The sequence below is a fragment of the Anabrus simplex genome, chromosome 10, assembly GCF_040414725.1.
Source record: "Anabrus simplex isolate iqAnaSimp1 chromosome 10, ASM4041472v1, whole genome shotgun sequence".
Taxonomy (NCBI): domain Eukaryota; kingdom Metazoa; phylum Arthropoda; class Insecta; order Orthoptera; family Tettigoniidae; genus Anabrus; species Anabrus simplex.
In genome coordinates, this window is record NC_090274.1 from 29522090 (window position 1) to 29548592 (window position 26503).

General features: G+C 40.1%; 1 protein-coding gene across 1 annotated transcript in view; it reads left to right on the forward strand.

Annotated features, from left to right (window-relative positions):
• Nucleotides 1-26503, forward strand: part of LOC136882349 (lysosomal alpha-mannosidase-like) — a 375461-nt gene that overhangs the window by 72076 nt on the left and 276882 nt on the right. Inside the window, exons 11-13 of the mRNA XM_068229321.1 lie at nt 3045-3316; nt 10299-10521; nt 13639-13756. Coding sequence (XP_068085422.1) covers nt 3045-3316; nt 10299-10521; nt 13639-13756 — 613 coding nt within the window. The remainder of the gene's footprint in view (nt 1-3044; nt 3317-10298; nt 10522-13638; nt 13757-26503) is intronic.

Sequence of the window (26503 nt, forward strand, 5' to 3'; positions counted from 1 at the left end):
TAAAAGACACTATGTTTCATTTGATCTGTAGTTCAGTAGTGTTATTTTAATAGGTAGAAATACGCTGAAATGTATTTTATTTATCACGCTACGATAGTCTCTCGTGTGAGCCTGGGAATGCATTCTCTACAGTAAGACCGGCCGAGTCACGTGACATTCAGTGTATGATGTGCGCGCCGCGGCCTGTCTTTCCCGTCGGCCTCATTAGCTTAATCTCGGGGTATCCCCGCTAACCTGCCTGGGCTCCTGCTCCCTCGTTCTACTGTAAATCCACATTCTTCTCTCGCGCGCATTATTTAGACACTGATTTCTTCAGCCACAAACATCATTCTATATCGAAACTTTCCGGTGTAAGTATTCACTGTCGTGTGCTGTAATGGAATTGGCAGTTACTAACAAGACAAATCGTTGTGCACATTACAATGGCTATGTGTACAGTAAGAACAGGGAAAGTCAAAATGGAATCGTCGCTTGGGTGTGTCTGAAGGAGAAGATCAAGTCATGTCATGTTTTGGGAAACATATACTTCTGCAACTTATAAAACAAAGTAGTGTATTGTGTTGAAAGTTATAAATCAGATGTTGGAGTTTTGGAATAACAATATCTTAAAATTGACGCTCCTTTGAACCACGTTTAAAAACTGGCACTTTTTGCGTTCCACCTGCAATAAAAATATTAAAATAATTTAAATCCAAAACCTAACTTAAAAAATAAAACTTAAAGGTGAAACGATGACGTCATTGATTTTCTGTAGGCCTATTGGTTGTTTAATGAACAACCTCCAAACTCGAGTACATACAATAATTTGGTCGATGGTCAATTATATGCTTTGAAATGCTGATTCTCATCACATTTTATCCGGAATGTTGATCTAGAAATAGCGAGCAGGAGTTTAGGCAGGTTAGAAGGGATATCCCGAGATTAAGCTAATGAGATCCACCCACTGCTGCAGTGACCGCAAATGAAGTGCTTATTTCCAAAGTGACGCAACTCCACTTTTTTCGGATTTCTAGCTGAACGTGAAAATGTATTTCCGCTATAGTACTTTATTATGTGGGAACGTATTCTCAAAGTTGAGTATATCGTGGTAAAAATGGCATCCGAAAGTTGTACTTATTTCCAAAGTGCCACTACTGCTCATGACCCATAGTGCGAGCATATCATGTGATCGCTTAGTGAGGTTGTGGCGGGTCTCTGCTCTTCCACTCGTGCAAACACACCATGCTGAAAAGAGGTAGGAAATGGTTGTTTCTTGAAAAGGAACAAGGACCATTGGGCAATGAATTGAAAGATATTAAGAGTCTCCTCGATAAACTGGGTGTACGTGAAGGACATGGCATTTTATGATACAATGCTCTCTTCTCCTTCAACTGCTTAATATTGAGACCTACAAAGAAAACCATTAAGTCCTTCTATTCGAATGCAATAATGATTTTTTAAATTTATTTTGCGAGTTGAACATGTTGACCAATAGGTCCTTCCAAAGATTTCCATCCCGAAAATTGGTGTTCAAAAATACAAGACAATCATCTTTATCTTTGTTTACAATCATCTGTTAGGCTTTCTTAAATTGAATTTATGTTTTTTTACATTGTAGGCAAATTATATGCAGTTTGAAATTCTTAAATTCTACTTCTTCTTCTTCTTCTTCTTCTTGCGTTACGGCCTCTGTAGGACCACGGACAGCTCCTTCATGGATTGCATTTTCTTCTTCTCCTCCCAGAACCTCTTTAACCTTCCTCTTCTTCTCTCCCGCTCTTCTTCCGAGATATTCAGTATCCTCTTCTCTTGTCTACTCCACTGGTGACTCTCAATCCTTTTCCTGTATCCATCCCTATCATTGATTTCTGGCATATTAGTCGGAATGTACTTGCTTTTCTTCCACCTTGAACCCCAATTCCGACCAATCTTTCCGGAGTTCAACTACCCACTTGGTTCCTGTCTTTCCTCGTGTCCTCGATGTTGTTTCCCATACTCTTTTCGTCATTCTATCCATATTCATCCTGATTACATGTCCCGCAAACCTTGCTCTTTTCAGTCTGATTTCTTCTGAGATTGTCCTCATGTTCCGGTATATTTCTTCCCTGGGTCTCCTCATCCATCTCTCGCCTCCTCTCTTAGGGCCTAGTATTTTCCTCAATATTTTTCTCTCCTCTTTCTTTAGTTGTTCCGCACCATTTCTTCCTAGTGCTATTGTCTCTGCAGCATATAATACAGCATTTCTCACCGTTGCCTTGTAATGTCTAATCATTGCGTCTGTAGATATATTCTTTTTATTGTGTAAATATCTGGTCATACAGAAGGCTGATCGCATCTTCTATATCCTCTCTGTTATTCCCTCATTGCTCCTATTCCTTCCTGTTATAAATTCTCCTAGGTACTTGAATTTGTCCACCTTTTGCACGGTGCCTTCCGGTGTTGTCCAATCCTCAGTGGTATTCAATGTCTTTGTCTTGTTGTAGGCGATTCTCAGTCCTACCCTTCCGGCTATATTGCTTAAATTATGAATAAATACAGCATTTGTGAAATATTAAACATTATATTTTGAATGTTTGAGCATCTAGGAAGAAACCTAATCTACACCGTTCTGCATAATTCGTATTTTTAGCCAGTCTTCAGGTCCAAAGCGACGTAAATCCAAGATCCCCCGTCCATTCTTTACACTAAGATTTTAGCCAGCATGATAAACAGATTTTGTTCGAAGTGATGATGCTGCTTAGAAAAAATGAAGTCTCTAGCTTATTAAGAAATCGAGTAATTAAAAATTGTGATTCGTGAAAATTGTGTTTTTTGGAGATGCATCACTTTGGAAATAAGTCCTTCAAATGCTCGGTGACCGCAAATATTCGGCAAGTATTTGAATCACGGAGCCCAACGGTGAGAGGTCGGTGCGCTGCCGCCTGAGCCACGGATGTTTCTTGCTATTTGTATATGATATGAAATTCAAGAGTACCACCAGTTACCAGATACATTTGAATATATGTATCTGTTTTATATGACACTGTATTGTGTATCAGAAATAACCTTCATGTTTGTGCCCGCAGGTGAAGAACAAGTGGTACAAATGGTGCCTCTCCACCCGGCCATACTTACTTTGCCGGAGCGTACTAGCAAGGCCACCATGGAGCTGGTGTTCCGAGCGGAGGACCTGCCACCTCTCGGCTTCCGCTCGTACTACATCAAGAGAGAGAACGAGATCGCCGATGTGGAGACGAAGAATGTGGTCCAAAAGTCAACCAAGAAGAAGAGGAATACGAAGAAAAATAGGAAGAATGTGGCTGAGATGCGCGAAGAGGGAAACGTTATTGGTAACGAGGTCAGTTTTCTAGCTATTGGGTTTAAACACCCTATAAATACCCCATGGCATAACAGCCCCGAAAGGCCATGGCCTACCAAGCGATCGCTGCTCAGCCCGTAGGCCCTCAGATTATGAGGTGTCGTGTGGTCAGCACGATGAATCCTCTCGGCCGTTATTCTTGGCTTTCTAGAGCGGGGCCGCCATTTCACTGCCAGATAGCCCCTCAGTTGTAATCACGTAGGCCGAGTGGACCTCGAACCAGTCTTCAGATACAGGTAAAAATCCACGACCTGGCTGGGAATCGAACCGGGGGCATCCGGGCAAGAGGCAGGCACGCAGGGCCGGCTTAAACACCCTATAGCGCTCCGTAACTTCGAAATACACGGCAAGAGTTTGGAGCTTACAGCAGAACAACAAATGAGTAAGGCAAAATGCAGATATTATTATTATTATTATTATTATTATTATTATTATTATTATTATTATTATTATTATTATTATTATTTATGGCTTTGCTGAAGCCATCCTCTTTCATTCACTGTTTTTTGAACAAGGAAATCGTATTGGAATTCGAACCTTAGTTGTCTGGATAGGCAGCATCAAAACTACTCATTAATCGCACCTCTCCATGTTAATCTAATTTTATAGTCAAATTATCTACTTTGTAATCCACTGATCTGTCAACGCATTCATCAGCTGCGAGTACACAAAGAAGATTAAACTCATAACGCTATTTAATGGATTCTCTATAATTTGTAAAGCATCGATATTTGAAATCTAATTGATGCCAATTAGGCTTGTTTCACAACTGTAACCGATATTACAATGATATGATTAGACGCCGCATGTGACATTCTAGATCTATTTCCCTTTTAATAGAGTTAGCTACATCGAAATGTGACGCAAATATATCGTCATGTTGTTTGATATTAATTGTTGCACAAGTGGAAAAACGAGCCATCAGTATCCGTTTGGCAAGGATGAATTACTCATTCATTTATTTATTTTTTTACTACGCACTACTGAATTTCTAATCCCAATACAGTGGCAATTGTTTACGTGTGTTTATTTTTCAATGTTTCATATTAGTCTAATGCTGTTATAATATTATATCTACAATGAGAAAGAAAGAATATTTTATATTTGATATCCAATATATTAAAACATTTTATTAAGAAACAGCTTTGGCAGATCAGTCCGCACGTTTTACTGGACCGATTTACTTCATTTTTGTTTTATTCTCTCCGCAATTATCTGCTGGTGAATCATGAGACATTGATAGACCTCTAAGTTGTTCCAACTTTGAGTAATGATAGAATCAAATCATTAAATGATCAATCCTATAATTGCAGGCGAAGGCTTATCCTAACCCGCAATACATTCTGTACTTAGCAGGTTGCTAAGCGACCAACACTTTCATTAATATTCTAATATATGTGATTTTCATCCTTAGTAATGTCATTGCATGCATTCATGTTTTACTACTACCTGTCAAGCCAAAGGGTACACACTTCCTCTCATCGAGGAAGAATACTATTCCTTGCTAGATACTCTTTGATTCTATATCTATTCCCAGCTTCCAGATATATTCAACAGATGGCAGAGCGATGCTAATAAATGAGATGCTGCTAGGAGAAAAAAGTCTTTGTACAAACAGACCGCATTATGACTACAGCCTGGATATTTATGCATTAATAGGTTAGAATGCAAACTTACTGAAGCGAGTAGCAAGTATAGTCTACCTTCACAACGGCTATGCTATGGGGTTTGCATAAACATCTGGGGTACGGCCCATCAGAACCCCTATAATTTCTGTTACTCTTGCTACATTATTGAAGAGCGGGTGGCCGACACTTCCTACTAACCAAATTAGTTTGCAATCTAACCTGTTACTGCATAAAAATCCGGGCTTTAATTATGACATGCCACATAGACATCTGGGAACACCTATCGAAGGAAAACATAGCTACATTAGAAAGAGTATGTATCTTAAAAGAGTTCTGTGCCAGGCAAGAAAGTGCTCCTTCGAGAATAACCTATGAGCTCACGCGACAACCGTTCTATATAGAAGAATCCCATTGCCTTCTACGACACAATACCAAGCTTTACTTCAAGAACTGCAGGATGCCTTCAGAATGGATGGATTCTGACTACGAACTGCGCTTCTTATTAAATGTTCATAAAAGCATTTGAAAGGGCGGGCGAAATAATAGGATTACGACAGACGTACCAAGACGAGTTGTCTGACCTATTCATAACGAATGCTACGGAGTAGCGGGGTTCTCCAGTCTAATTTAATCTTTACAAGAAAAAGTAAAATAAAAAATTAACAACGTTATTTCATATACAAACTATTACTTTCTTCTATTTCTAAGACTTATGTTTATATTTATGGGATAGGGCTTAATGTGGAAGGTTTTAATTGCATTCTGTGGTTCAAATCAGCATTACAAGTTCTTTGTCGAAACAGGTCTAGATGTACACAGAAGTCTGAAGAATTATTTTTCTGAACTGCACTGTCGTAGATATTGCATAGCCTGTAGAGTGAGGAATTTTGTGAGTGATTGTTCTGACTTTTTAATTCTGGAATGGTACATTTGTCCTCGCATTAAAGCGAGGCACGTGAAAGCTCAAGGGGCGTAAAAGGTCAGGATTGTCAATTATATAATTAACAGTTTTAAACAGAAACTTCATGTCATTCTTTTGGCTCCTCAGTTTCAAGCTTTCTATTTCAAAATTTAGAAGTTCGTTGTATGCTATATGTGGATAATTACCGGTTTTTAAAAATGTAAGTATTTTAAATATCTCATGGTTTTTAGATCCGTGCAATATATATTTTGTTTGCTGGATTCCACACAATACTTGCGTTTTCTACTTCTGGTCCGAAGAGAGAGATATAGAGGTGTATACAGGTTTTTAGGCATTTAAAAGGTTTGACATTCCTCAACACACATCCTAATGTCCTGTACGACTCAGAAACTACCTTTTGTATATGTGGTGCGAAGGTAGGTTCTCGGTCTAGTAATATGCCGAGGTCATTAACCCCATTTACTGGTTTCGGGTCATCGTAATCTAGTTAGAAGTATCGGAAATTGGGGGGGGGGGGTAGATCATGGAATTGGATTTAGTCGTTCGTAAGTAAATTTGCCAAAATAATTATGGGATTGCCTAGGCTGTATTGCAAGTAGAGGAGCGAGAGCAAATATTGTGAAACAAATAGTTAAGAATTGGTTGAGACTAAAAATGGGAGCAGGAAATGAAATTTTAGGCATAGCATATCAGCACCAAATGAAACATCAAAATGAAGGTTACTGGGGGGATGGGGTGAAGAAACTACTAGAAGATATAGTAATGGGGTGCTACTGGGAAAGAAAGTTGACTTCGGGCTGAGTGGCTCAGACGATGAGCGCTGGTCTTCTGAGCCAAACTTGGTAGGTTCGATCCTTGCTCAGTCCGGTGGTATGTGAAGGTGCTCAAATTCGTCGGCATCGTGTCGGTAGATTAACTACCACGTAAAATAACTCCCGCGGGACAAAATTCAGGCACCTTGGCGTCTTCGAAAACTGTAAAACTAGTTAGTGGAACGTAAAGCCAAAAACATTTATTTTATGAGAAATTTATCAAGGGACGATAGGAGACGGTATAAGAAGGTAGTCGAAAGAGTGAAAGACCTAGAAAGACAAAGAATAAGGGCAGAATGTGATAGCAAGAGAACAGTAGTAGAATGTCCGGGTCCATGGCTAAATGGTTAGCGTGCTGGCCTTTGGTCACAGGGGTTTCGGGTTCGATTCCCTTCAGGGTCGGCAAATTTAACCATCATTGGTTAATTTCTCTGGTACGGCGGCTGGGTGTATGTGTCGTCTTCATTATCATTTCATTCTTATCGCGACGCGCAGGTCGCCTACGGGAGTCAAATCAAAAGACCTGCACCTAGCTAGCCGAACATGTGCTCGGACACTCCCGGCCATTTCATTTTCACTAGTAGAAGTTTGTAAAATAAGGAAAGATTAGAATTAAATATTAAAGGAAATAGATGAATATTGTTACTTGGGTAGTAAAATAACTAACGATGGCAGAAGTAAAGAGGACATAAAATAATGCAGACTAGCATAAGCACGGAAGAACTTTCTTAAGAAAAGAATTTGCTCACTTCGAACATTGATAAAGGAAATTAAAAAAAAGGCAAAGCAAAGTAATCTCCGTACAGGCCATGAAGGCTCTTGGAGGGGTGGAAGGTAAAGTCTTCCACTATCCGTAACCTCGGCACCTGATGGGGGTAGAGTGGTTAGGTCTACGTCCGTCCACCTTTGCCCCCCAGGAATTAACCTGATACTCATTTTTGGTGTAGGCTGAGTGAACCTCAGGGCCATGTGCACCTCCGGAAGTGGGAATTTCGTTTCTTGAATCTTCTCGACTTATAGGAATTACAAACACGCTTTTAATTAAACACTTTCGTCTGGAGCATTGCATTATATGGAAGTGAAACATTGACGATAACTAGCTCTGAAAGAAATATAGGAGCATATAAAATGTGGTGTTACAGAAGAATGCTGAAGGCGAGATTGGCAGATCGAATCACGAATGAAGAGATACTGAATCGAACTGAGGATAGGAGATCGCTTTGGCTAAATTTTACCAGAACCGAGCTCGATAGCTGCAGTCGCTTACGTGCGGCCAGTATTCAGTAATCGGAAGATGATGGATTCGAGCCCCATTGTCGGCAGCCCTGAAGATGGTTTTCTATGGTTTCCCATTTTCACACCAGGCAAATACCGGGGCTGTACCTGAATTAAGGCCACGGTCACTTCCTTCCAATTCCTAGGCCTTTCCTCTCCCATCGTTGCCATAAGACCTATCTGTGTCGGTGCGACGTAAAGCAAATAGCAAAAAAAAAAAAATACCAGAAGAAGGGATATAATGATAGGACACATCTTAAGACGCCCAGGATTTGTTCAGTTGTTCTTCGAGGGAAGTGTAGGTGGTAAGAATGGTAGCGGCAGACCATGGTATGAATCTGATAAACAGATTAGATTAGACGTAAGATGTGGTAGTTACGAAGAAGTTCGCCAAGCAAATAATTCGTTGATAAAATCTTTGTATTCCTCTTGAATGTACACTTATATACGCCTTAGGTTATTCTTCTCATTCCCGTAAATAGGAATTAGTTCGTAGTAGGTTTGTTCATTAGGAAGCTGGACTTTGCTGTCTAGTTGCAAACGGAAGGTGTATTCAATAATGCCATTGACGAAATGTTCTGTCCGTACGGTTGCTGGATCTGCGGTAGAGTAAATAACCGCATATTGATGTTGGGGATACGAATTTTCAAGTTGATAGACACTCCCCTTCCTGGAGATTCGTCTAACAGTCGTTCCCTCTTATAAAAATTCGACCACCATGCACTGAATTCATAATATAGCAAGCCTCTACCAGGATGATGATGAGGTTCATATGACGTTCAGGTGCCCGTAAGATGATTTCACAATATCACTTTACGTCCTATAAGAAAATAAAAAAAACTCATTCAAGAAAGGGATAAGTGTACTTTCTTAAATTGTTTCCGAACCACACACAATCCATTCTTAAAAATAGAAGGTCGTTTGGGATCTATAGGGACGATGTTTGAAGGGTGATTAACTTACGAAAACCTATGTCTTCCTCAACGATCATGCTCAGTTGGGAACACAGCATGTCTATCTTACCCCACTCTTGACAGGCTTTCCAGAGGCCATTGATAGTGCATGTAGTCTATTTCCTAAGGCCCTTTTTAGGAGTCCATGGGTGACCCATCATGTGGCTTCCTCGGATTGTCAGTAAGAGGAATTGCACAGATTCCAGTTCCTCTCTCCATTTTCTCTAAGAACAAACGAGTCGAACGAGAGGTGTCGCTGGATGCTTTATTTTATACCCATACCTGATATTTCTCCCTCTCATACATTGCTGGGATATCTGTGTTTTAAATAAAACCTCTTGCTGATAGTATGTAAAGTTCACCTTCAAATTATTAGCGACACGGCGAATGGTTAACTTGCCATTGTATCAGGATCCAGCGGTGATCATGAAACTCTTTGGAAGATTTTCCTGGCATTCTTTATACAATGTTTGATAACATTTTTGTCCCTAGTGTGGTAGCAAATCTGGCGGGGTTTGTTACAGTAACCAAGGAGCACATATGCTTCGTCTAATGTCACCAAATTTTCCCATTTATCCCCTGCCAGATATCCCTCATACAACTTTCTTGCGTTTGTGCGACGTTCCGAAATGTGATGACGCAAGAGCTTGTGAACTCGGCGCGTATACCACTTTTCTAATTGCAGATTCTTGTTGATTATGGTGTTAACTGTTGAAACAGACATTCCCAACTTACTTGCGATAGTCCTTTGTGGGTCAGAGTCTCCACCTGAGACAAGGACCTTCCTTTTCCTCACCACTTCTGGCTGGCGGCTGGTCGTGGGTTTGCCTTTTCGTTTCCCCTCTGGAATTAAGCACAGTCGGACTTTGCCTTATTTATTCAATACAGCACTGACTCCCTTCTTTTACATCAAAAAGTCACGCTTCTTGCACGTTCCTCGGATTGAAGAATAGCTATATTTAGAAACGGAAAGGGCTGTCATATAGCCCTCCCAGTAAGGGTCAATCCGCTTCGGCATCGTTGCAGATGTCACGAAACTCTACACACACATTCTCAGTAGTGACGTGAATCATCACTCCCCGTTTTGACGTGCTGAAGTTGATAATAGCGCCGCCATTGCCTTCAAACTAACTCATCACCATAAGTCCCGAGTGACCTTCTGGATCAGCATGGTACTGGTGTGTGACTTTGTTTAACTAGTTCCGAACCACACACTGGTTGGATAAGCGCCATTTCTTCTGTGGAAAAGGTACACTAAGACGAGGAGAACGTTAATCTGCAATTTTCAAAAATCGACATGTGCTATTTTTTAAATGACTGATTTAATTATCAGAGCCCTAATTACTGCTATCCGTGTTGTTCGTTGAACAGAGGATCCAGGTGGAGTTAGATGATAGCACAGGCATGATCACTGCAGTCGTCAACGAAGGTGTACGGATACCTGCGACTCAAGACTTCCTCTATTACGAGGCAAACGATGGCTACAACATGGTCGAGGATCACAGAGCTTCAGGAGCCTACGTGTTCAGACCAGCCGACAACGAGCCAATCAGCATCACTAGCAACACTAACGTCACCTTCACCATTTATAAAGGTAAGCTATGCTCTGTATCCTATTGGTTTATACTGTGCTGGAATATCGAGGGCAACACTTTTGTTGATTTATTACACATAGACTACAAATGGTACGGCTTCTATCTCTATATATTGTCCCCTTCAAATTCGGCCTATAATGAAAATTTTATTGTATGTCGCAAAGGGATGTTATCATTCTTTCATTAAGGTTGATATGTTACAAGTTTATTTCAACTCAGTCGTGTTTTAGTGCAGAGAACTGGTTTGAACAGGTAGGATGCACAGTGTATTAATTTTTCAATCGACCGGCCAGCCGTAGTCATGTGACCTACTTGGAATTTCTCAATGCCGCCCCAATTGATAGCGCGTGGCGAATGTATATATATTATATTGCCCCCTTTATTCCCGGTCGGCCACAGCTTATCCTACTTAATACCATGTTAATAGTGAAAAATCATAATTTATTACGTACATTATACAAACATTTGACGTTGTAGGCCTAGCTATTTATTGTATCTGGTCAAAATACAAAAAATGCAATGAACGTATTTCTTACAACGTTATGAAAGCCTTAGCTGAACACGGCGTCGATGCTGCCTACATAAGAGTTCTCCAGCATATCTACGAAACCTCTTCAGCCTTCGTGAACATCAATGTGCCAACCACGGATTTTCCCATTCAAAGAGGTGTTAAGCAAGGCGACCCCATATCACCCAAGCTGTTCTCAGCAGTATTAGAAATGGCCATGTCAAAAATCAACTGGCAAAGCACAGGAATCAAAATCAATGGGAAAAGGCTGAACAATTTAAGGTTTGCAGACGACATTACACTTTTGGCCAACGACATTGATGAACTACAAACTCTAATGCAAGATCTTGTCTCAGCCTGTCAAAAAGTGGGACTATCCATGAACCTTTCTAAAACCAAAGTAATGCTCAACAAATGGGCCCCAGCAGGAAAGCTGCATGTGGGAAACACCGCATTACAACAGGTCAATTAATTTGTCTACCTTGGGCAACTTGTAAACATGAAAGGGGACTTAAGACCGGAAATCTTCCGACGTATCAAACTAGGATGGCAAGCCTACGGAAGAAATTCTTCAATCTTCAAATCCAACATGCCACCCCACCTAAAGAAGATAGTCTTTGACCAGTGTGTTCTCCCCGTACTGACTTACGGTTGTGAAACCTGGACATTGAGCGAGTTTGTTAAGCAAAAACTCAGAACAACCCAAAGAGCTATGGAACGGTTCATGCTAGGCTTGACGAAGAAAGACAGGAAGAGAGCAGATTACATCAGGTCAGTCACACACAAAGGTCAGTGACATTTTAGAAAGGGTGTTTACCCTAAAATGGCAGTGGGTAGGCCATGTTGCTCGGAGAACTGATGGTAGGTGGACAAAGCTTGTGCTTGAGTGGTGTCCGAAAGATCATCTCAGACCAAGGGGAAGATCACCGGACAGATGGGATAAAGACATTCGGAAGATTACTGGGATCAATTGGCAGAACATCGCTCAAGACCGTCCCAGATGGAGAGACCTCATGAAAACCTACCTTGCTTCGGACTTAAAGAGGCCACATCGTAAAAACGAATGAATATGGCTGATAGTGATAGTGAAATTGAAAATGGCGTGGATTTCTGCCATCTTTCTTTCATTACTTCCTGCCTCCGTTTCAAACTCGAGTATCGCAGCAGTGGTCGAGAGTGACTGGGAGAACTTCGCCCAGACTTTACAGCCTGTGACGTAACCACAACGTGAGCATCTCTGCTCTAGGATGTCTCGACGAATGACAGTGATTTCGTCTTCAATCTTCTGTCTCAGTTCATGGAGAGTTGCAGGACCTGAGCGGTACACTTTACTTTTAAAAAGATCCCCACAGGAGAAAGTCATAAACACTAAGATCAGGTGATCTCGCAGGCCACGGGATGTTGCCGTTACGCGAAATGACGCGCCTTCCGAACAGTTGGAGAAAGGCTTCCATCGATTGTCGAGCAGTATGTGACGTGACTCCGTCCTGCTGAAACCACAGGTTCTCGATGTTCAGAGCGTGCAGTCTCGGTGTAAAGAATGTTTCAAGCATATCAACACACCGAGCGGATGTTGCTGTTGTTGCAATAATATCCTCACTTTCAAAAAAAAGATGTGGCCCAATGACGCCATGGCATGAAACAGCACTCCTTACTACAACCCCTAAATACCTTCATAGCTATGTGCAGAGAGATCTGTATCCTTGCCATCTGCCATCATACACTGAGTAAATGATTGGGAAATTCTGGACGAATTCATGGCAAAACCATACCTAGTTATTTTACTGTTGTACGTACAAAGATGCGCACGTAACCATCCACCGATGCAAGCAAGCAAGCAAGCAAGCAAGCGAGCAAGCAAGCAAGCAAGCAGGCAATTAATTAATTAATTAATTAATTGAACATTGCAGGCATTTAGCCCAGATACATGTTCAAAATATCATTACATAATACAAGAACCATTGAACCCTGTGAAACTGAACAGTTATAGACAGAACTAACAGCACACCAATTAAATTACTAAGCGGTCCCTTACAAGGGCGGATGACCAGTCAACACGTAAGGGCCAACCCTACAACCCTCTAACCTTACAACTAACTTGGTAGCCCCACACGGGTGGGATACCACACACCATGCAAGGCACCACCCCCAACTAAATCTACTAAGCTGCCTCCAACATGGGCGGATGACCAGTCCACATGTTAGGGCACTCTCTACATCTAAATTAACCCTACAACTAACTACGTAACTACATTAAATCTATACTAATTTTATCCTAAATATATCTGGCCGCTACATCCCCCTGGTGACGAACTGCAACCACCCTTCCCTGGGATCTCACGGCCAGACATGTCTCTCGAGGCTCGGAAACCGATACCTCACAGACCCCTTAAGTTGTCAATGTTATTCCGATGTATGTTCGATGTTCTCCTTCTTCAAATAACGATGCTCGTACTAAAGTCTGGGTTTCGTTTGAACACGCCTTGTTCATTTCAAAGCCGTAAGGTTTAGATCATTTTTGTAGACTGTGCTCTACCTTAGCGGTACACCAAATACAGATCTTCAACGAGGCTTGCTTATAGATCGGATTTGGTTGTGTTGTTTGCAGGTGTGCTGGTGGAGGAAGTGCACCAACAGATATCCTCGTGGGTGAGTCAGATCATGCGCATCTACAAAGAGGAGAACCACGTAGAGTTTGATTGGATCGTGGGGCCCTTACCCACAGAGTGAGTATTGTTGAGCCAGATCCTAAGTATCATTCAGATGGATCCTCTTTTGCACGGTAGAAAACTTTTTCTTTCAACTGCCCAGCAAATAGGGATATACCAGTATATTTACGGATAGAATACATGCATTCATAAACTGCTTAGTTTTACCCTTCCAGTAGTAACTTATCAATTATAATCTTAATATTATCGAACACTTTTGGTAGGTTGTTTTAGCTATCATGAATATTGTGACAACAGTTTCTAAACTCAAGAAGTTGAAGAACATCATTGAGAAAAATAATTTGGGTTATTACCTCCCAACCAACTTCTTTATCTGGTCAATCCACCTTGCTAGATCTCTTGCTCGGATCCTTTTTCCTTTGCCCTATACGATGAAATTTCCATAGCGCCAGTTCTCCTCGGTATGTGTCCAAGACTCTGAAACAGGCCGACTAACCTTCTTCAAGAGCATGGCCTTGATCTTCAACTCTTCTAGAACAGATGTGTTCGTCCAGTGCTCGGTCTAGGACGTTCTTAGAACTCGGCGGTATACCCACATTTCCATCGCTTCAATCTTCTTCCTGTCAGCTTTATGAATTATCCAGGTTTCAGTTGCGTATGTGGCGATGGGGAAAACCGGAGCATTTACCAGCCTGAGTTTGGTGTTGCTAGTGATGGCTCTGTCTTTCCATATCTTGGTCATCTTCGCCGTCATATTGCATGCTACATATCATAATTATTTTACAACAAAGTTTCGGACTGTGTACCGGTATTTCGACTGGCCGCCGGGTTCACCTTACTTTATTCCATTCAGATTCTCCTTAAAGGATCATTCGTTATTAAATGGAAATATATATACAATGCGACGATTTGTTTTTGATACACATTAACACGAACAAGACTTGGCTGATGTTTAAAAAAATGTCCCCAAAATTACATTTCCGAGGTTGTGTGCACTTGCTGCATGGATATTATGTATTTTCGGTTCGACATTATGAGCGCGAACAATTCTTTGCCGTTATAACACTTGCTTAGTCCAAATACCAAAAGTACCTTCTCAGATCACAACCTAACACGCAAGGTGCGATTACAAATAGCCCAGACATAACGTTCTAACATTGATATTACACGGTAGTTAAAGGCAACGGAAAATGCCCACATAATTTTTGTAAGGCACTGAATCCAATCCAATCCAATCCAATCGAATCGAATAAAATGGTTCGTAGGAAGTTTCCGCCATCCGCTCTTCCATAATGTAGCAAGAGTAACATACATTTAAGGGGGCATGATGGGCCGTACCCCTGATGTTTATGCGAACCCCACAGCTTAATCGTTCTGAAGGTAGACTATACTTGCTACTCGCTTCAGTAAGATTGCATTCTAACCTATTATCGAATCGAATCCAATTCAATCCAATCCAATCCAATCGAATCCAATGTATTTGGGGCTATCACCCACCCAGGTGGCAGATTCCCCATCAATAGCATACCCGGCCTTTCTTGAATGTTTTCAAAGAACTTGGAAATTTATCGAACCTTTCCTTTGATAATGTATTCTAGTTCCTTAGTCCTTGTCCCATAAGGGAATATTTGGCCCAATGTGTCCACTTGAAATCCAACTTTACCTTCATATTACGATCGACCCTACTTTTAAAAGCTTCGCTCAAGATTATTCGTCTAGTAATGTCATTCCACGCGATCTCTCCACTCAGAGCTCGGAAAATACCGCTTAGTCGAACAGCTCATCTCCTTTCTCCCAAGTCTTCCCAGCCCAAACTTTGAAACATTTTTGAAATTCTACTTTTTTGGTTCGAAGTCACACGAAACAAATCGTGCTGCTTTCTTTCATAACTATGCAGTAACATGTTCGATTGCAAACTAATATGGTTCGTAGGAAGTTTCAGCCACCCGTTCTTCCACAATGTAGCAAGAGTAACATACATTTTAGGGGACATTATGTGCCGTACCCTTGATGTTTATGCGAACCCCATAGCTTAATCGTTGTGAAGGTAGAATATACTTGCTACTCACTTCAGTAAGTTTGCATTCTATCCAATCGAATCCAATCCAATCCAATCCAATCCAATCCAATCCAATCCAATCCAATTGAATAAAACCCAATGAAATCGAATCGAATCGAATTGATAATGTATTCTAGTTCCTTAGTCCTTGTCCCATATGTGAATATTTGCCCCAATGTGTCCACTTGAAATCCAACTTTACCTTCATATTATGATCTTCCCTACTTTTAAAAGCTCCGCTCAAGATCATTCGTCTAGTAATGTCATTCCACGCGATCTCTCCACTCACAGCTCGGAACATACCGCTTAGTCGAGCAGGTCGTCTCCTTTCTACCAAGTCTTCGAATCGAATCGAATCGAATCAAATCCAGTCCAATCCAATGAATTTGGGGCTATCACCCACCGAGGTGGCAGATTCCTGATCAATTGTATACCCAGCTTTTCTTGAATGTTTTCAAAGAAATTGGAAATTTATCGAACCTTTCCTTTGATAATGTATTCTAGTTCCTTAGTCCTTGTCCGATATGTGAATATTTGCCCCAATGTGTCCACTTGAAATCCAACTTTACCTTCAAAATATGATCTTCCCTACTTTTAAAAGCTTCGCTCAAGATTATTCGTCTAGTAATGTCATTCCACGCGATCTCTCCAATCACAGCTCGGAACATACCGCTTAGCCGAGCAGGTCGTCTCCTTTCTACCAAGTCTTCCCAGCCCAAACTTAGCAACATTTTTGCAATTCTACTTTTTTGGTCGCAAGTCACACGAAACAAATCGTGCTGCTGTCTTTCATAGCTATGCAGAAATATGTTAGATTGAAAATAAATATGATCCGTAGGAAGTTTCAGCCACCCGCTCTTCCATAATGTAGCAAGAGTAACATACCTTCAAAATATGATCTTCCCTACTTTTAAAAGCTTCGCTCGAATCGAATCGAATCGAATCGAATCGAATCGAATCCAATCCAATCCAATCTAACTGAATCGAATCCAGTCGAATCCAATCCAATCCAAACCAATCCAAACCAATCGAATCGAATCCAATCGAATCCAATCCAATGTATTTGGGGCCATCACCCACCCAGGTGGCAGATTCCTGATCAATTGTATACCCAGCTTTTCTTGAATGTTTTCAAAGAACTTGCAAATTTATCGGACCATTCCTTTGATAATATATTATAGTTCCTTAGTCCTTGTCCCATAAGTGAATATTTGCCCCAATGTGTCCACTTGAAATCCAAATTTACCTTCGTATTATGATCTTCCCTACTTTTAAAAGCTTCGCTCAAGATTGTTCGTCTAGTAATGTCATTCCACGCGATCTCTCCACTCACAGCTCAGAACATACCGCTTAGTCGAGCAGGTCGTCTCCTTTCTACCAAGAATTCCCAGCACAAACTTTGCAACATTTTTGCAATTCTACTTTTTTGGTCGAAAGTCACACGAAACAAATCGTACTCCTTTCTTTCATAACTATGCAGTAAAATGTTAGATTGCAACCTAATATGGTCCGTAGGAAGTTTCAGCCACCCGCTCTTCCATAATGTAGCAAGAGTAACATACATTTTAGGGGACATGATGGGCCGTACCCTTGATGTTTATGCGAACCCCATTGCTTAATCGTTGTGAAGGTAGACTATACTTGCTACACGCTTCAGTAAGTTTGCATTCTATCGAATCGAATCGAATCGAATCGAAATGAATCGAATCGAATCGAATCGAATCGAATCGAATCGAATCTAATTGAATCGAATCGAATCCAATCCAATCCAATCGAATCCAGTCGAATACAGGCTAATCCAATCCAATCCAAACCAATCCAATCCAATCGAATCTAATTGAATCGAGTCCAGTCGAATCCAATCCAAACCAATCGAATCGAATCCAATCGAATTCAATCCAATGTATTTGGGGCTATCACCCACCCAGGTGGCAGATTCCTGATCAAATGTATTCCCAGCTTTTCTTGAATGTTTTCAAAGAACTTGGAAATTTATTGAATCTTTCCTTTGATAATATATTATAGTTCCTTAGTCCTTGTCCCATAAGTGAATATTTGCCCCAATGTGTCCACTTGAAATCCAAATTTACCTTCGTATTATGATCTTCCCTACTTTTAAAAGCTTCGCTCAAGATTATTCGTCTAGTAATGTCATTCCACGCGATCTCTCCACTCACAGCTCGGAACATACCGCTTAGTCGAGCAGGTCGTCTCCTTTCTACCAAGTCTTCCCAGCCCAAACTTAGCAACATTTTTGCAATTCTACTTTTTTGGTCGCAAGTCACACGAAACAAATCGTGCTTCTGTCTTTCATAACTATGCAGAAATATGTTAGATTGAAAATAAATATGGTCCGTAGGAAGTTTCAGCCACCCGCTCTTCCATAATGTAGCAAGAGTAACATACATTTTAGGGGACATGATGGGCCGTACCCTTGATGTTTATGCGAACCCCATTGCTTAATCGTTGTGAAGGTAGACTATACTCGCTACTCGCTTCAGTAAGATTGCATTATAACCTATTATCGAATCGAATCCAATTCAATCCAATCCAATCCAATCGAATCCAATGTATTTGGGGCTATCACCCACCCAGGTGGCAGTTTCCCCATCAATAGCATACCCGGCTTTTCTTGAATGTTTTCAAAGAACTTGGAAATTTATCGAACCTTTCCTTTGATAATGTATTCTAGTTCCTTAGTCCTTGTCCCATAAGGGAATATTTGGCCCAATGTGTCCACTTGAAATCCAACTTTACCTTCATATTACGATCGACCCTACTTTTAAAAGCTTCGCTCAAGATTATTCGTCTAGTAATGTCATTCCACGCGATCTCTCCACTCAGAGCTCGGAAAATACCGCTTAGTCGAACAGCTTATCTCCTTTCTCCCAAGTCTTCCCAGCCCAAACTTTGAAACATTTTTGAAATTCTACTTTTTTGGTTCGAAGTCACACGAAACAAATCGTGCTACTTTCTTTCATAACTATGCAGTAACATGTTCGATTGCAAACTAATATGGTTCGTAGGAAGTTTCAGCCACCCGCTCTTCAACAATGTAGCAAGAGTAACAAACATTTTAGGGGACATTATGTGCCGTACCCTTGATGTTTATGCGAACCCCATAGCTTAATCGTTGTGAAGGTAGACTATACTTGCTACTCACTTCAGTAAGTTTGCATTCTATCCAATCGAATCGAATCCAATCCAATCCAATCCAATCCAATCCAATCCAATCCAATCCAATCCAATCCAATCCAATCCAATTGAATAAAACCCAATTAAATCGAATCGAATCGAATTGAATTGATAATGTATTCTAGTTCCTTAGTCCTTGTCCCATATGTGAATATTTGCCCCAATGTGTCGACTTGAAATCCAACTTTACCTTCATATTATGATCTTCCCTACTTTTAAAAGCTCCGCTCAAGATCATTCGTCTAGTAATGCCATTCCACGCGATCTCTCCACTCACAGCTCGGAACATACCGCTTAGTCGAGCAGGTTGTCTCCTTTCTACCAAGTCTTCGAATCGAATCGAATCGAATCGAATCCAATCCAATCCAATGAATTTGGGGCTATCACCCACCGAGGTGGCAGATTCCTGATTAATTGTATACCCAGCTTTTCTTGAATGTTTTCAAAGAACTTGGAAATTTATCGAACCTTTCCTTTGATAATGTATTCTAGTTCCTTAGTCCTTGTCCGATATGTGAATATTTGCCCCAATGTGTCCACTTGAAATCCAACTTTACCTTCAAAATATGATCTTCCCTACTTTTAAAAGCTTCGCTCAAGATTATTCGTCTAGTAATGTCATTCCACGCGATCTCTCCAATCACAGCTCGGAACATACCGCTTAGCCGAGCAGGTCGTCTCCTTTCTACCAAGTCTTCACTGCCCAAACTTAGCAACATTTTTGCAATTCTTTTTTGGTCGCAAGTCACACGAAACAAATCGTGCTGCTGTCTTTCATAACTATGCAGAAATATGTTAGATTGAAAATAAATATGATCCGTAGGAAGTTTCAGCCACCCGCTCTTCCACAATGTAGCAAGAGTAACATACCTTCAAAATATGATCTTCCCTACTTCTAAAAGCATCGCACGAATCGAATCGAATCGAATCGAATCCAATCCAATCCAATCTAACTGAATCGAATCCAGTCGAATCCAATCCAATCCAAACCAATCGAATCGAATCCAATCGAATCCAATCCAATTTATTTGGGGCTATCACCCACCCAGGTGGCAGATTCGTGATCAATTGTATACCCAGCTTTTCTTGAATGTTTTCAAAGAACTTGGAAATTTATTGAATCTTTCCTTTGATAATATATTATAGTTCCTTAGTCCTTGTCCCATAATTGAATATTTGCCCCAATGTGTTCACTGGAAACCCAAATTTACCTTCGTATTATGATCTTCCCTACTTTTAAAAGCTTCGCTCAAGATTATTCGTCTAGTAATGTCATTCCACGCGATCTCTCCAATCACAGCTCGGAACATACCGCTTAGCCGAGCAGGTCGTCTCCTTTCTACCAAGTCTTCCCAGCCCAAACTTAGCAACATTTTTGCAATTCTACTTTTTTGGTCGCAAGTCACACGAAACAAATCGTGCTGCTGTCTTTCATAACTATGCAGAAATATGTTAGATTGAAAATAAATATGGTCCGAAGGAATTTTCAGCCACCCGCTCTTGTATAATGTAGCAAGAGTAACATACATTTTAGGGGACATGATGGGCCGTACCCTTGATGTTTATGCAAACCCCATTGATTAATCGTTGTGAAGGTAGACTATACTTGCTACTCGCTTCAGTAAGTTTGCATTCTATCGAATCGAATCGAATCGAATCGAATCGAATCGAATCCAATCCAATCCAATCCAATCCAATCCAGTCGAATACAGGCTAATCCAATCCAATCCAAACCAATCCAATCCAATCGAATCTAATTGAATCGAATCCAGTCGAATCCAATCCAATCCAAACCAATCCAAACCAATCGAATCGAATCCAATCGAATTCAATCCAATGTATTTGGGGCTATCACCCACCCAGGTGGCAGATTCCTGATCAATTGTATTCCCAGCTTTTCTTGAATGTTTTCAAAGAACTTGGAAATTGGAATCGAATCGAATCGAATCGAATCGAATCGAATCGAATCGAATCGAATCGAATCCAATCGAATCGAATCGAATCGAATCGAATCGAATCGAATCGAATCCAATCCAATCCAATCCAATCCAATCCAATCCAATCCAAACCAATCCAATCCAATCGAATCTAATTGAATCTAGTCCAGTCGAATCCAATCCAATCCAAACCAATCGAATCGAATCCAATCGAATTCAATCCAATGTATTTGGGGCTATCACCCACCCAGGTGGCAGATTCCTGATCAATTGTATTCCCAGCTTTTCTTGAATGTTTTCAAAGAACTTGGAAATTTATTGAATCTTTCCTTTGATAATATATTATAGTTCCTTAGTCCTTGTCCCATAAGTGAATATTTGCCCCAATGTGTCCACTTGAAATCCAAATTTACCTTCGTATTATGATCTTCCCTACTTTTAAAAGCTTCGCTCAAGATTATTCGTCTAGTAATGTCATTCCACGCGATCTCTCCACTCACAGCTCGGAACATACCGCTTAGTCGAGCAGGTCGTCTCCTTTCTACCAAGTATTCCCAGCACAAACTTTGCAACATTTTTGCAATTCCACTTTTTTGGTCGCAAGTCACACGAAACAAATCGTACTGCTTTCTTTCATAACTATGCAGTAAAATGTTAGATTGCAACCTAATATGGTCCGTAGGAAGTTTCAGCCACCCGCTCTTCCATAATGTAGCAAGAGTAACATACATTTTAGGGGACATGATGGCCGTACCCTTGATGTTTATGCGAACCCCATAGCTTAATCGTTGTGAAGGTGGACTATACTTGCTACTCGCGTCAGTAAGTTTGCATTCAATCAAATCCAATAGCAAATCGAAAATCGAAAATCGAAAATCGAAAATAGAAAATAGAAAATAGAAAATAGAAAATAGAAAATAGAAAATCGAAAATCGAAAATCGAAAATCGAAAATCGAAAATAGAAAATAGAAAATAGAAAATAGAAAATAGAAAATCGAAAATCGAAAATCGAAAATCGAAAATCGAAAATCGAAAATCGAAAATCGAAAATCGAAAATAGAAAATAGAAAATAGAAAATAGAAAATAGAAAATAGAAAATAGAAAATAGAAAATAGAAAATAGAAAATAGAAAATCGAAAATCGAAAATCGAAAATCGAAAATCGAAAATCGAAAATCGAAAATAGAAAATAGAAAATCGAAAATAGAAATTAGAAAATCGAAACTTGAAAATCGAAAATCGAAAATCGAATCGAATCCAATCCAGTCCAATCCAATCCAATATAATGTATTTGGGGCTATCACCCACCGAGGTGGCAGATTCCTGATCAATTGTATACCCAGCTTTTCTTCAATGTTTTCAAAGAACTTGGAAATTTATCGAACCTTTCCTTTGATAATGTATTCTAGTTCCTTAGTCCTTGTCCGATATGTGAATATTTGCCCCAATGTGTCCACTTGAAATCCAAATTTACCTTCGTATTGTGATCTTCCCTACTTTTAAAAGCTTCGCTCAAGATTATTCGTCTAGTAATGTCATTCCACGCGATCTCTCCACTCACAGCTCGGAACATACCGCTTAGTCGAGCAGGTCGTCTCCTTTCTACCAAGTATTCCCAGCCCAAACTTAGCAACAATTTTGCAATTCTACTTTTTTGGTCGCAAGTCACACGAAAAAAATCGTGCTGCTGTCTTTCATAACTATGCACAAATATGTTAGATTGAAAATAAATATGGTCCGTAGGAATTTTCAGCCACCCGCTCTTATATAATGTAGCAAGAGTAACATACATTTTAGACGACATGAAGGGCCGTACCCTTGATGTTTATGCAAACCCCATTGCTTAATCGTTGTGAAGGTAGACTATACTTGCTACTCGCTTCAGTAAGTTTGCATTCTATCGAATCGAATCGAATCGAATCGAATCGAATCGAATCGAATCGAATCGAATCGAATCCAATCCAAACCAATCCAATCCAATCGAATCTAATTGAATCTAGTCCAGTCGAATCCAATCCAATCCAAACCAATCGAATCGAATCCAATCGAATTCAATCCAATGTATTTGGGGCTATCACCCACCCAGGTGGCAGATTCCTGATCAATTGTATTCCCAGCTTTTCTTGAATGTTTTCAAAGAACTTGGAAATTTATTGAATCTTTCCTTTGATAATATATTATAGTTCCTTAGTCCTTGTCCCATAAGTGAATATTTGCCCCAATGTGTCCACTTGAAATCCAAATTTACCTTCGTATTATGATCTTCCCTACTTTTAAAAGCTTCGCTCAAGATTATTCGTCTAGTAATGTCATTCCACGCGATCTCTCCACTCACAGCTCGGAACATACCGCTTAGTCGAGCAGGTCGTCTCCTTTCTACCAAGTATTCCCAGCACAAACTTTGCAACATTTTTGCTTTTCTTGAATGTTTTCAAAGAACTTGGAAATTTATCGAACCTTTCCTTTGATAATGTATTCTAGTTCCTTAGTCCTTGTCCGATATGTGAATATTTGCCCCAATGTGTCCACTTGAAATCCAACTTTACCTTCAAAATATGATCTTCCCTACTTTTAAAAGCTTCGCTCAAGATTATTCGTCTAGTAATGTCATTCCACGCGATCTCTCCAATCACAGCTCGGAACATACCGCTTAGCCGAGCAGGTCGTCTCCTTTCTACCAAGTCTTCACTGCCCAAACTTAGCAACATTTTTGCAATTCTTTTTTGGTCGCAAGTCACACGAAACAAATCGTGCTGCTGTCTTTCATAACTATGCAGAAATATGTTAGATTGAAAATAAATATGATCCGTAGGAAGTTTCAGCCACCCGCTCTTCCACAATGTAGCAAGAGTAACATACCTTCAAAATATGATCTTCCCTACTTCTAAAAGCATCGCACGAATCGAATCGAATCGAATCGAATCCAATCCAATCCAATCTAACTGAATCGAATCCAGTCGAATCCAATCCAATCCAAACCAATCCAAACCAATCGAATCGAATCCAATCGAATCCAATCCAATTTATTTGGGGCTATCACCCACCCAGGTGGCAGATTCGTGATCAATTGTATACCCAGCTTTTCTTGAATGTTTTCAAAGAACTTGGAAATTTATTGAATCTTTCCTTTGATAATATATTATAGTTCCTTAGTCCTTGTCCCATAATTGAATATTTGCCCCAATGTGTTCACTGGAAACCCAAATTTACCTTCGTATTATGATCTTCCCTACTTTTAAAAGCTTCGCTCAAGATTATTCGTCTAGTAATGTCATTCCACGCGATCTCTCCAATCACAGCTCGGAACATACCGCTTAGCCGAGCAGGTCGTCTCCTTTCTACCAAGTCTTCCCAGCCCAAACTTAGCAACATTTTTGCAATTCTACTTTTTTGGTCGCAAGTCACACGAAACAAATCGTGCTGCTGTCTTTCATAACTATGCAGAAATATGTTAGATTGAAAATAAATATGGTCCGAAGGAATTTTCAGCCACCCGCTCTTGTATAATGTAGCAAGAGTAACATACATTTTAGGGGACATGATGGGCCGTACCCTTGATGTTTATGCAAACCCCATTGATTAATCGTTGTGAAGGTAGACTATACTTGCTACTCGCTTCAGTAAGTTTGCATTCTATCGAATCGAATCGAATCGAATCGAATCGAATCGAATCGAATCGAATCGAATCGAATCCAATCCAATCCAATCCAATCCAGTCGAATACAGGCTAATCCAATCCAATCCAAACCAATCCAATCCAATCGAATCTAATTGAATCGAATCCAGTCGAATCCAATCCAATCCAAACCAATCCAAACCAATCGAATCGAATCCAATCGAATTCAATCCAATGTATTTGGGGCTATCACCCACCCAGGTGGCAGATTCCTGATCAATTGTATTCCCAGCTTTTCTTGAATGTTTTCAAAGAACTTGGAAATTGGAATCGAATCGAATCGAATCGAATCGAATCGAATCGAATCGAATCGAATCGAATCGAATCGAATCGAATCGAATCGAATCGAATCGAATCGAATCCAATCCAAACCAATCCAATCCAATCGAATCTAATTGAATCTAGTCCAGTCGAATCCAATCCAATCCAAACCAATCGAATCGAATCCAATCGAATTCAATCCAATGTATTTGGGGCTATCACCCACCCAGGTGGCAGATTCCTGATCAATTGTATTCCCAGCTTTTCTTGAATGTTTTCAAAGAACTTGGAAATTTATTGAATCTTTCCTTTGATAATATATTATAGTTCCTTAGTCCTTGTCCCATAAGTGAATATTTGCCCCAATGTGTCCACTTGAAATCCAAATTTACCTTCGTATTATGATCTTCCCTACTTTTAAAAGCTTCGCTCAAGATTATTCGTCTAGTAATGTCATTCCACGCGATCTCTCCACTCACAGCTCGGAACATACCGCTTAGTCGAGCAGGTCGTCTCCTTTCTACCAAGTATTCCCAGCACAAACTTTGCAACATTTTTGCAATTCCACTTTTTTGGTCGCAAGTCACACGAAACAAATCGTACTGCTTTCTTTCATAACTATGCAGTAAAATGTTAGATTGCAACCTAATATGGTCCGTAGGAAGTTTCAGCCACCCGCTCTTCCATAATGTAGAAAGAGTAACATACATTTTAGGGGACATGATGGCCGTACCCTTGATGTTTATGCGAACCCCATAGCTTAATCGTTGTGAAGGTAGACTATACTTGCTACTCGCGTCAGTAAGTTTGCATTCAATCAAATCCAATAGCAAATCGAAAATCGAAAATCGAAAATCGAAAATAGAAAATAGAAAATAGAAAATCGAAAATCGAAAATCGAAAATCGAAAATCGAAAATCGAAAATCGAAAATAGAAAATAGAAAATAGAAAATAGAAAATCGAAAATCGAAAATCGAAAATCGAAAATCGAAAATCGAAAATCGAAAATCGAAAATCGAAAATCGAAAATAGAAAATAGAAAATAGAAAATAGAAAATAGAAAATAGAAAATAGAAAATCGAAAATCGAAAATCGAAAATCGAAAATCGAAAATAGAAAATAGAAAATCGAAAATAGAAATTAGAAAATCGAAACTTGAAAATCGAAAATCGAAAATCGAATCGAATCCAATCCAGTCCAATCCAATCCAATATAATGTATTTGGGGCTATCACCCACCGAGGTGGCAGATTCCTGATCAATTGTATACCCAGCTTTTCTTCAATGTTTTCAAAGAACTTGGAAATTTATCGAACCTTTCCTTTGATAATGTATTCTAGTTCCTTAGTCCTTGTCCGATATGTGAATATTTGCCCCAATGTGTCCACTTGAAATCCAAATTTACCTTCGTATTATGATCTTCCCTACTTTTAAAAGCTTCGCTCAAGATTATTCGTCTAGTAATGTCATTCCACGCGATCTCTCCACTCACAGCTCGGAACATACCGCTTAGTCGAGCAGGTCGTCTCCTTTCTACCAAGTATTCCCAGCCCAAACTTAGCAACAATTTTGCAATTCTACTTTTTTGTTCGCAAGTCACACGAAAAAAATCGTGCTGCTGTCTTTCATAACTATGCACAAATATGTTAGATTGAAAATAAATATGGTCCGTAGG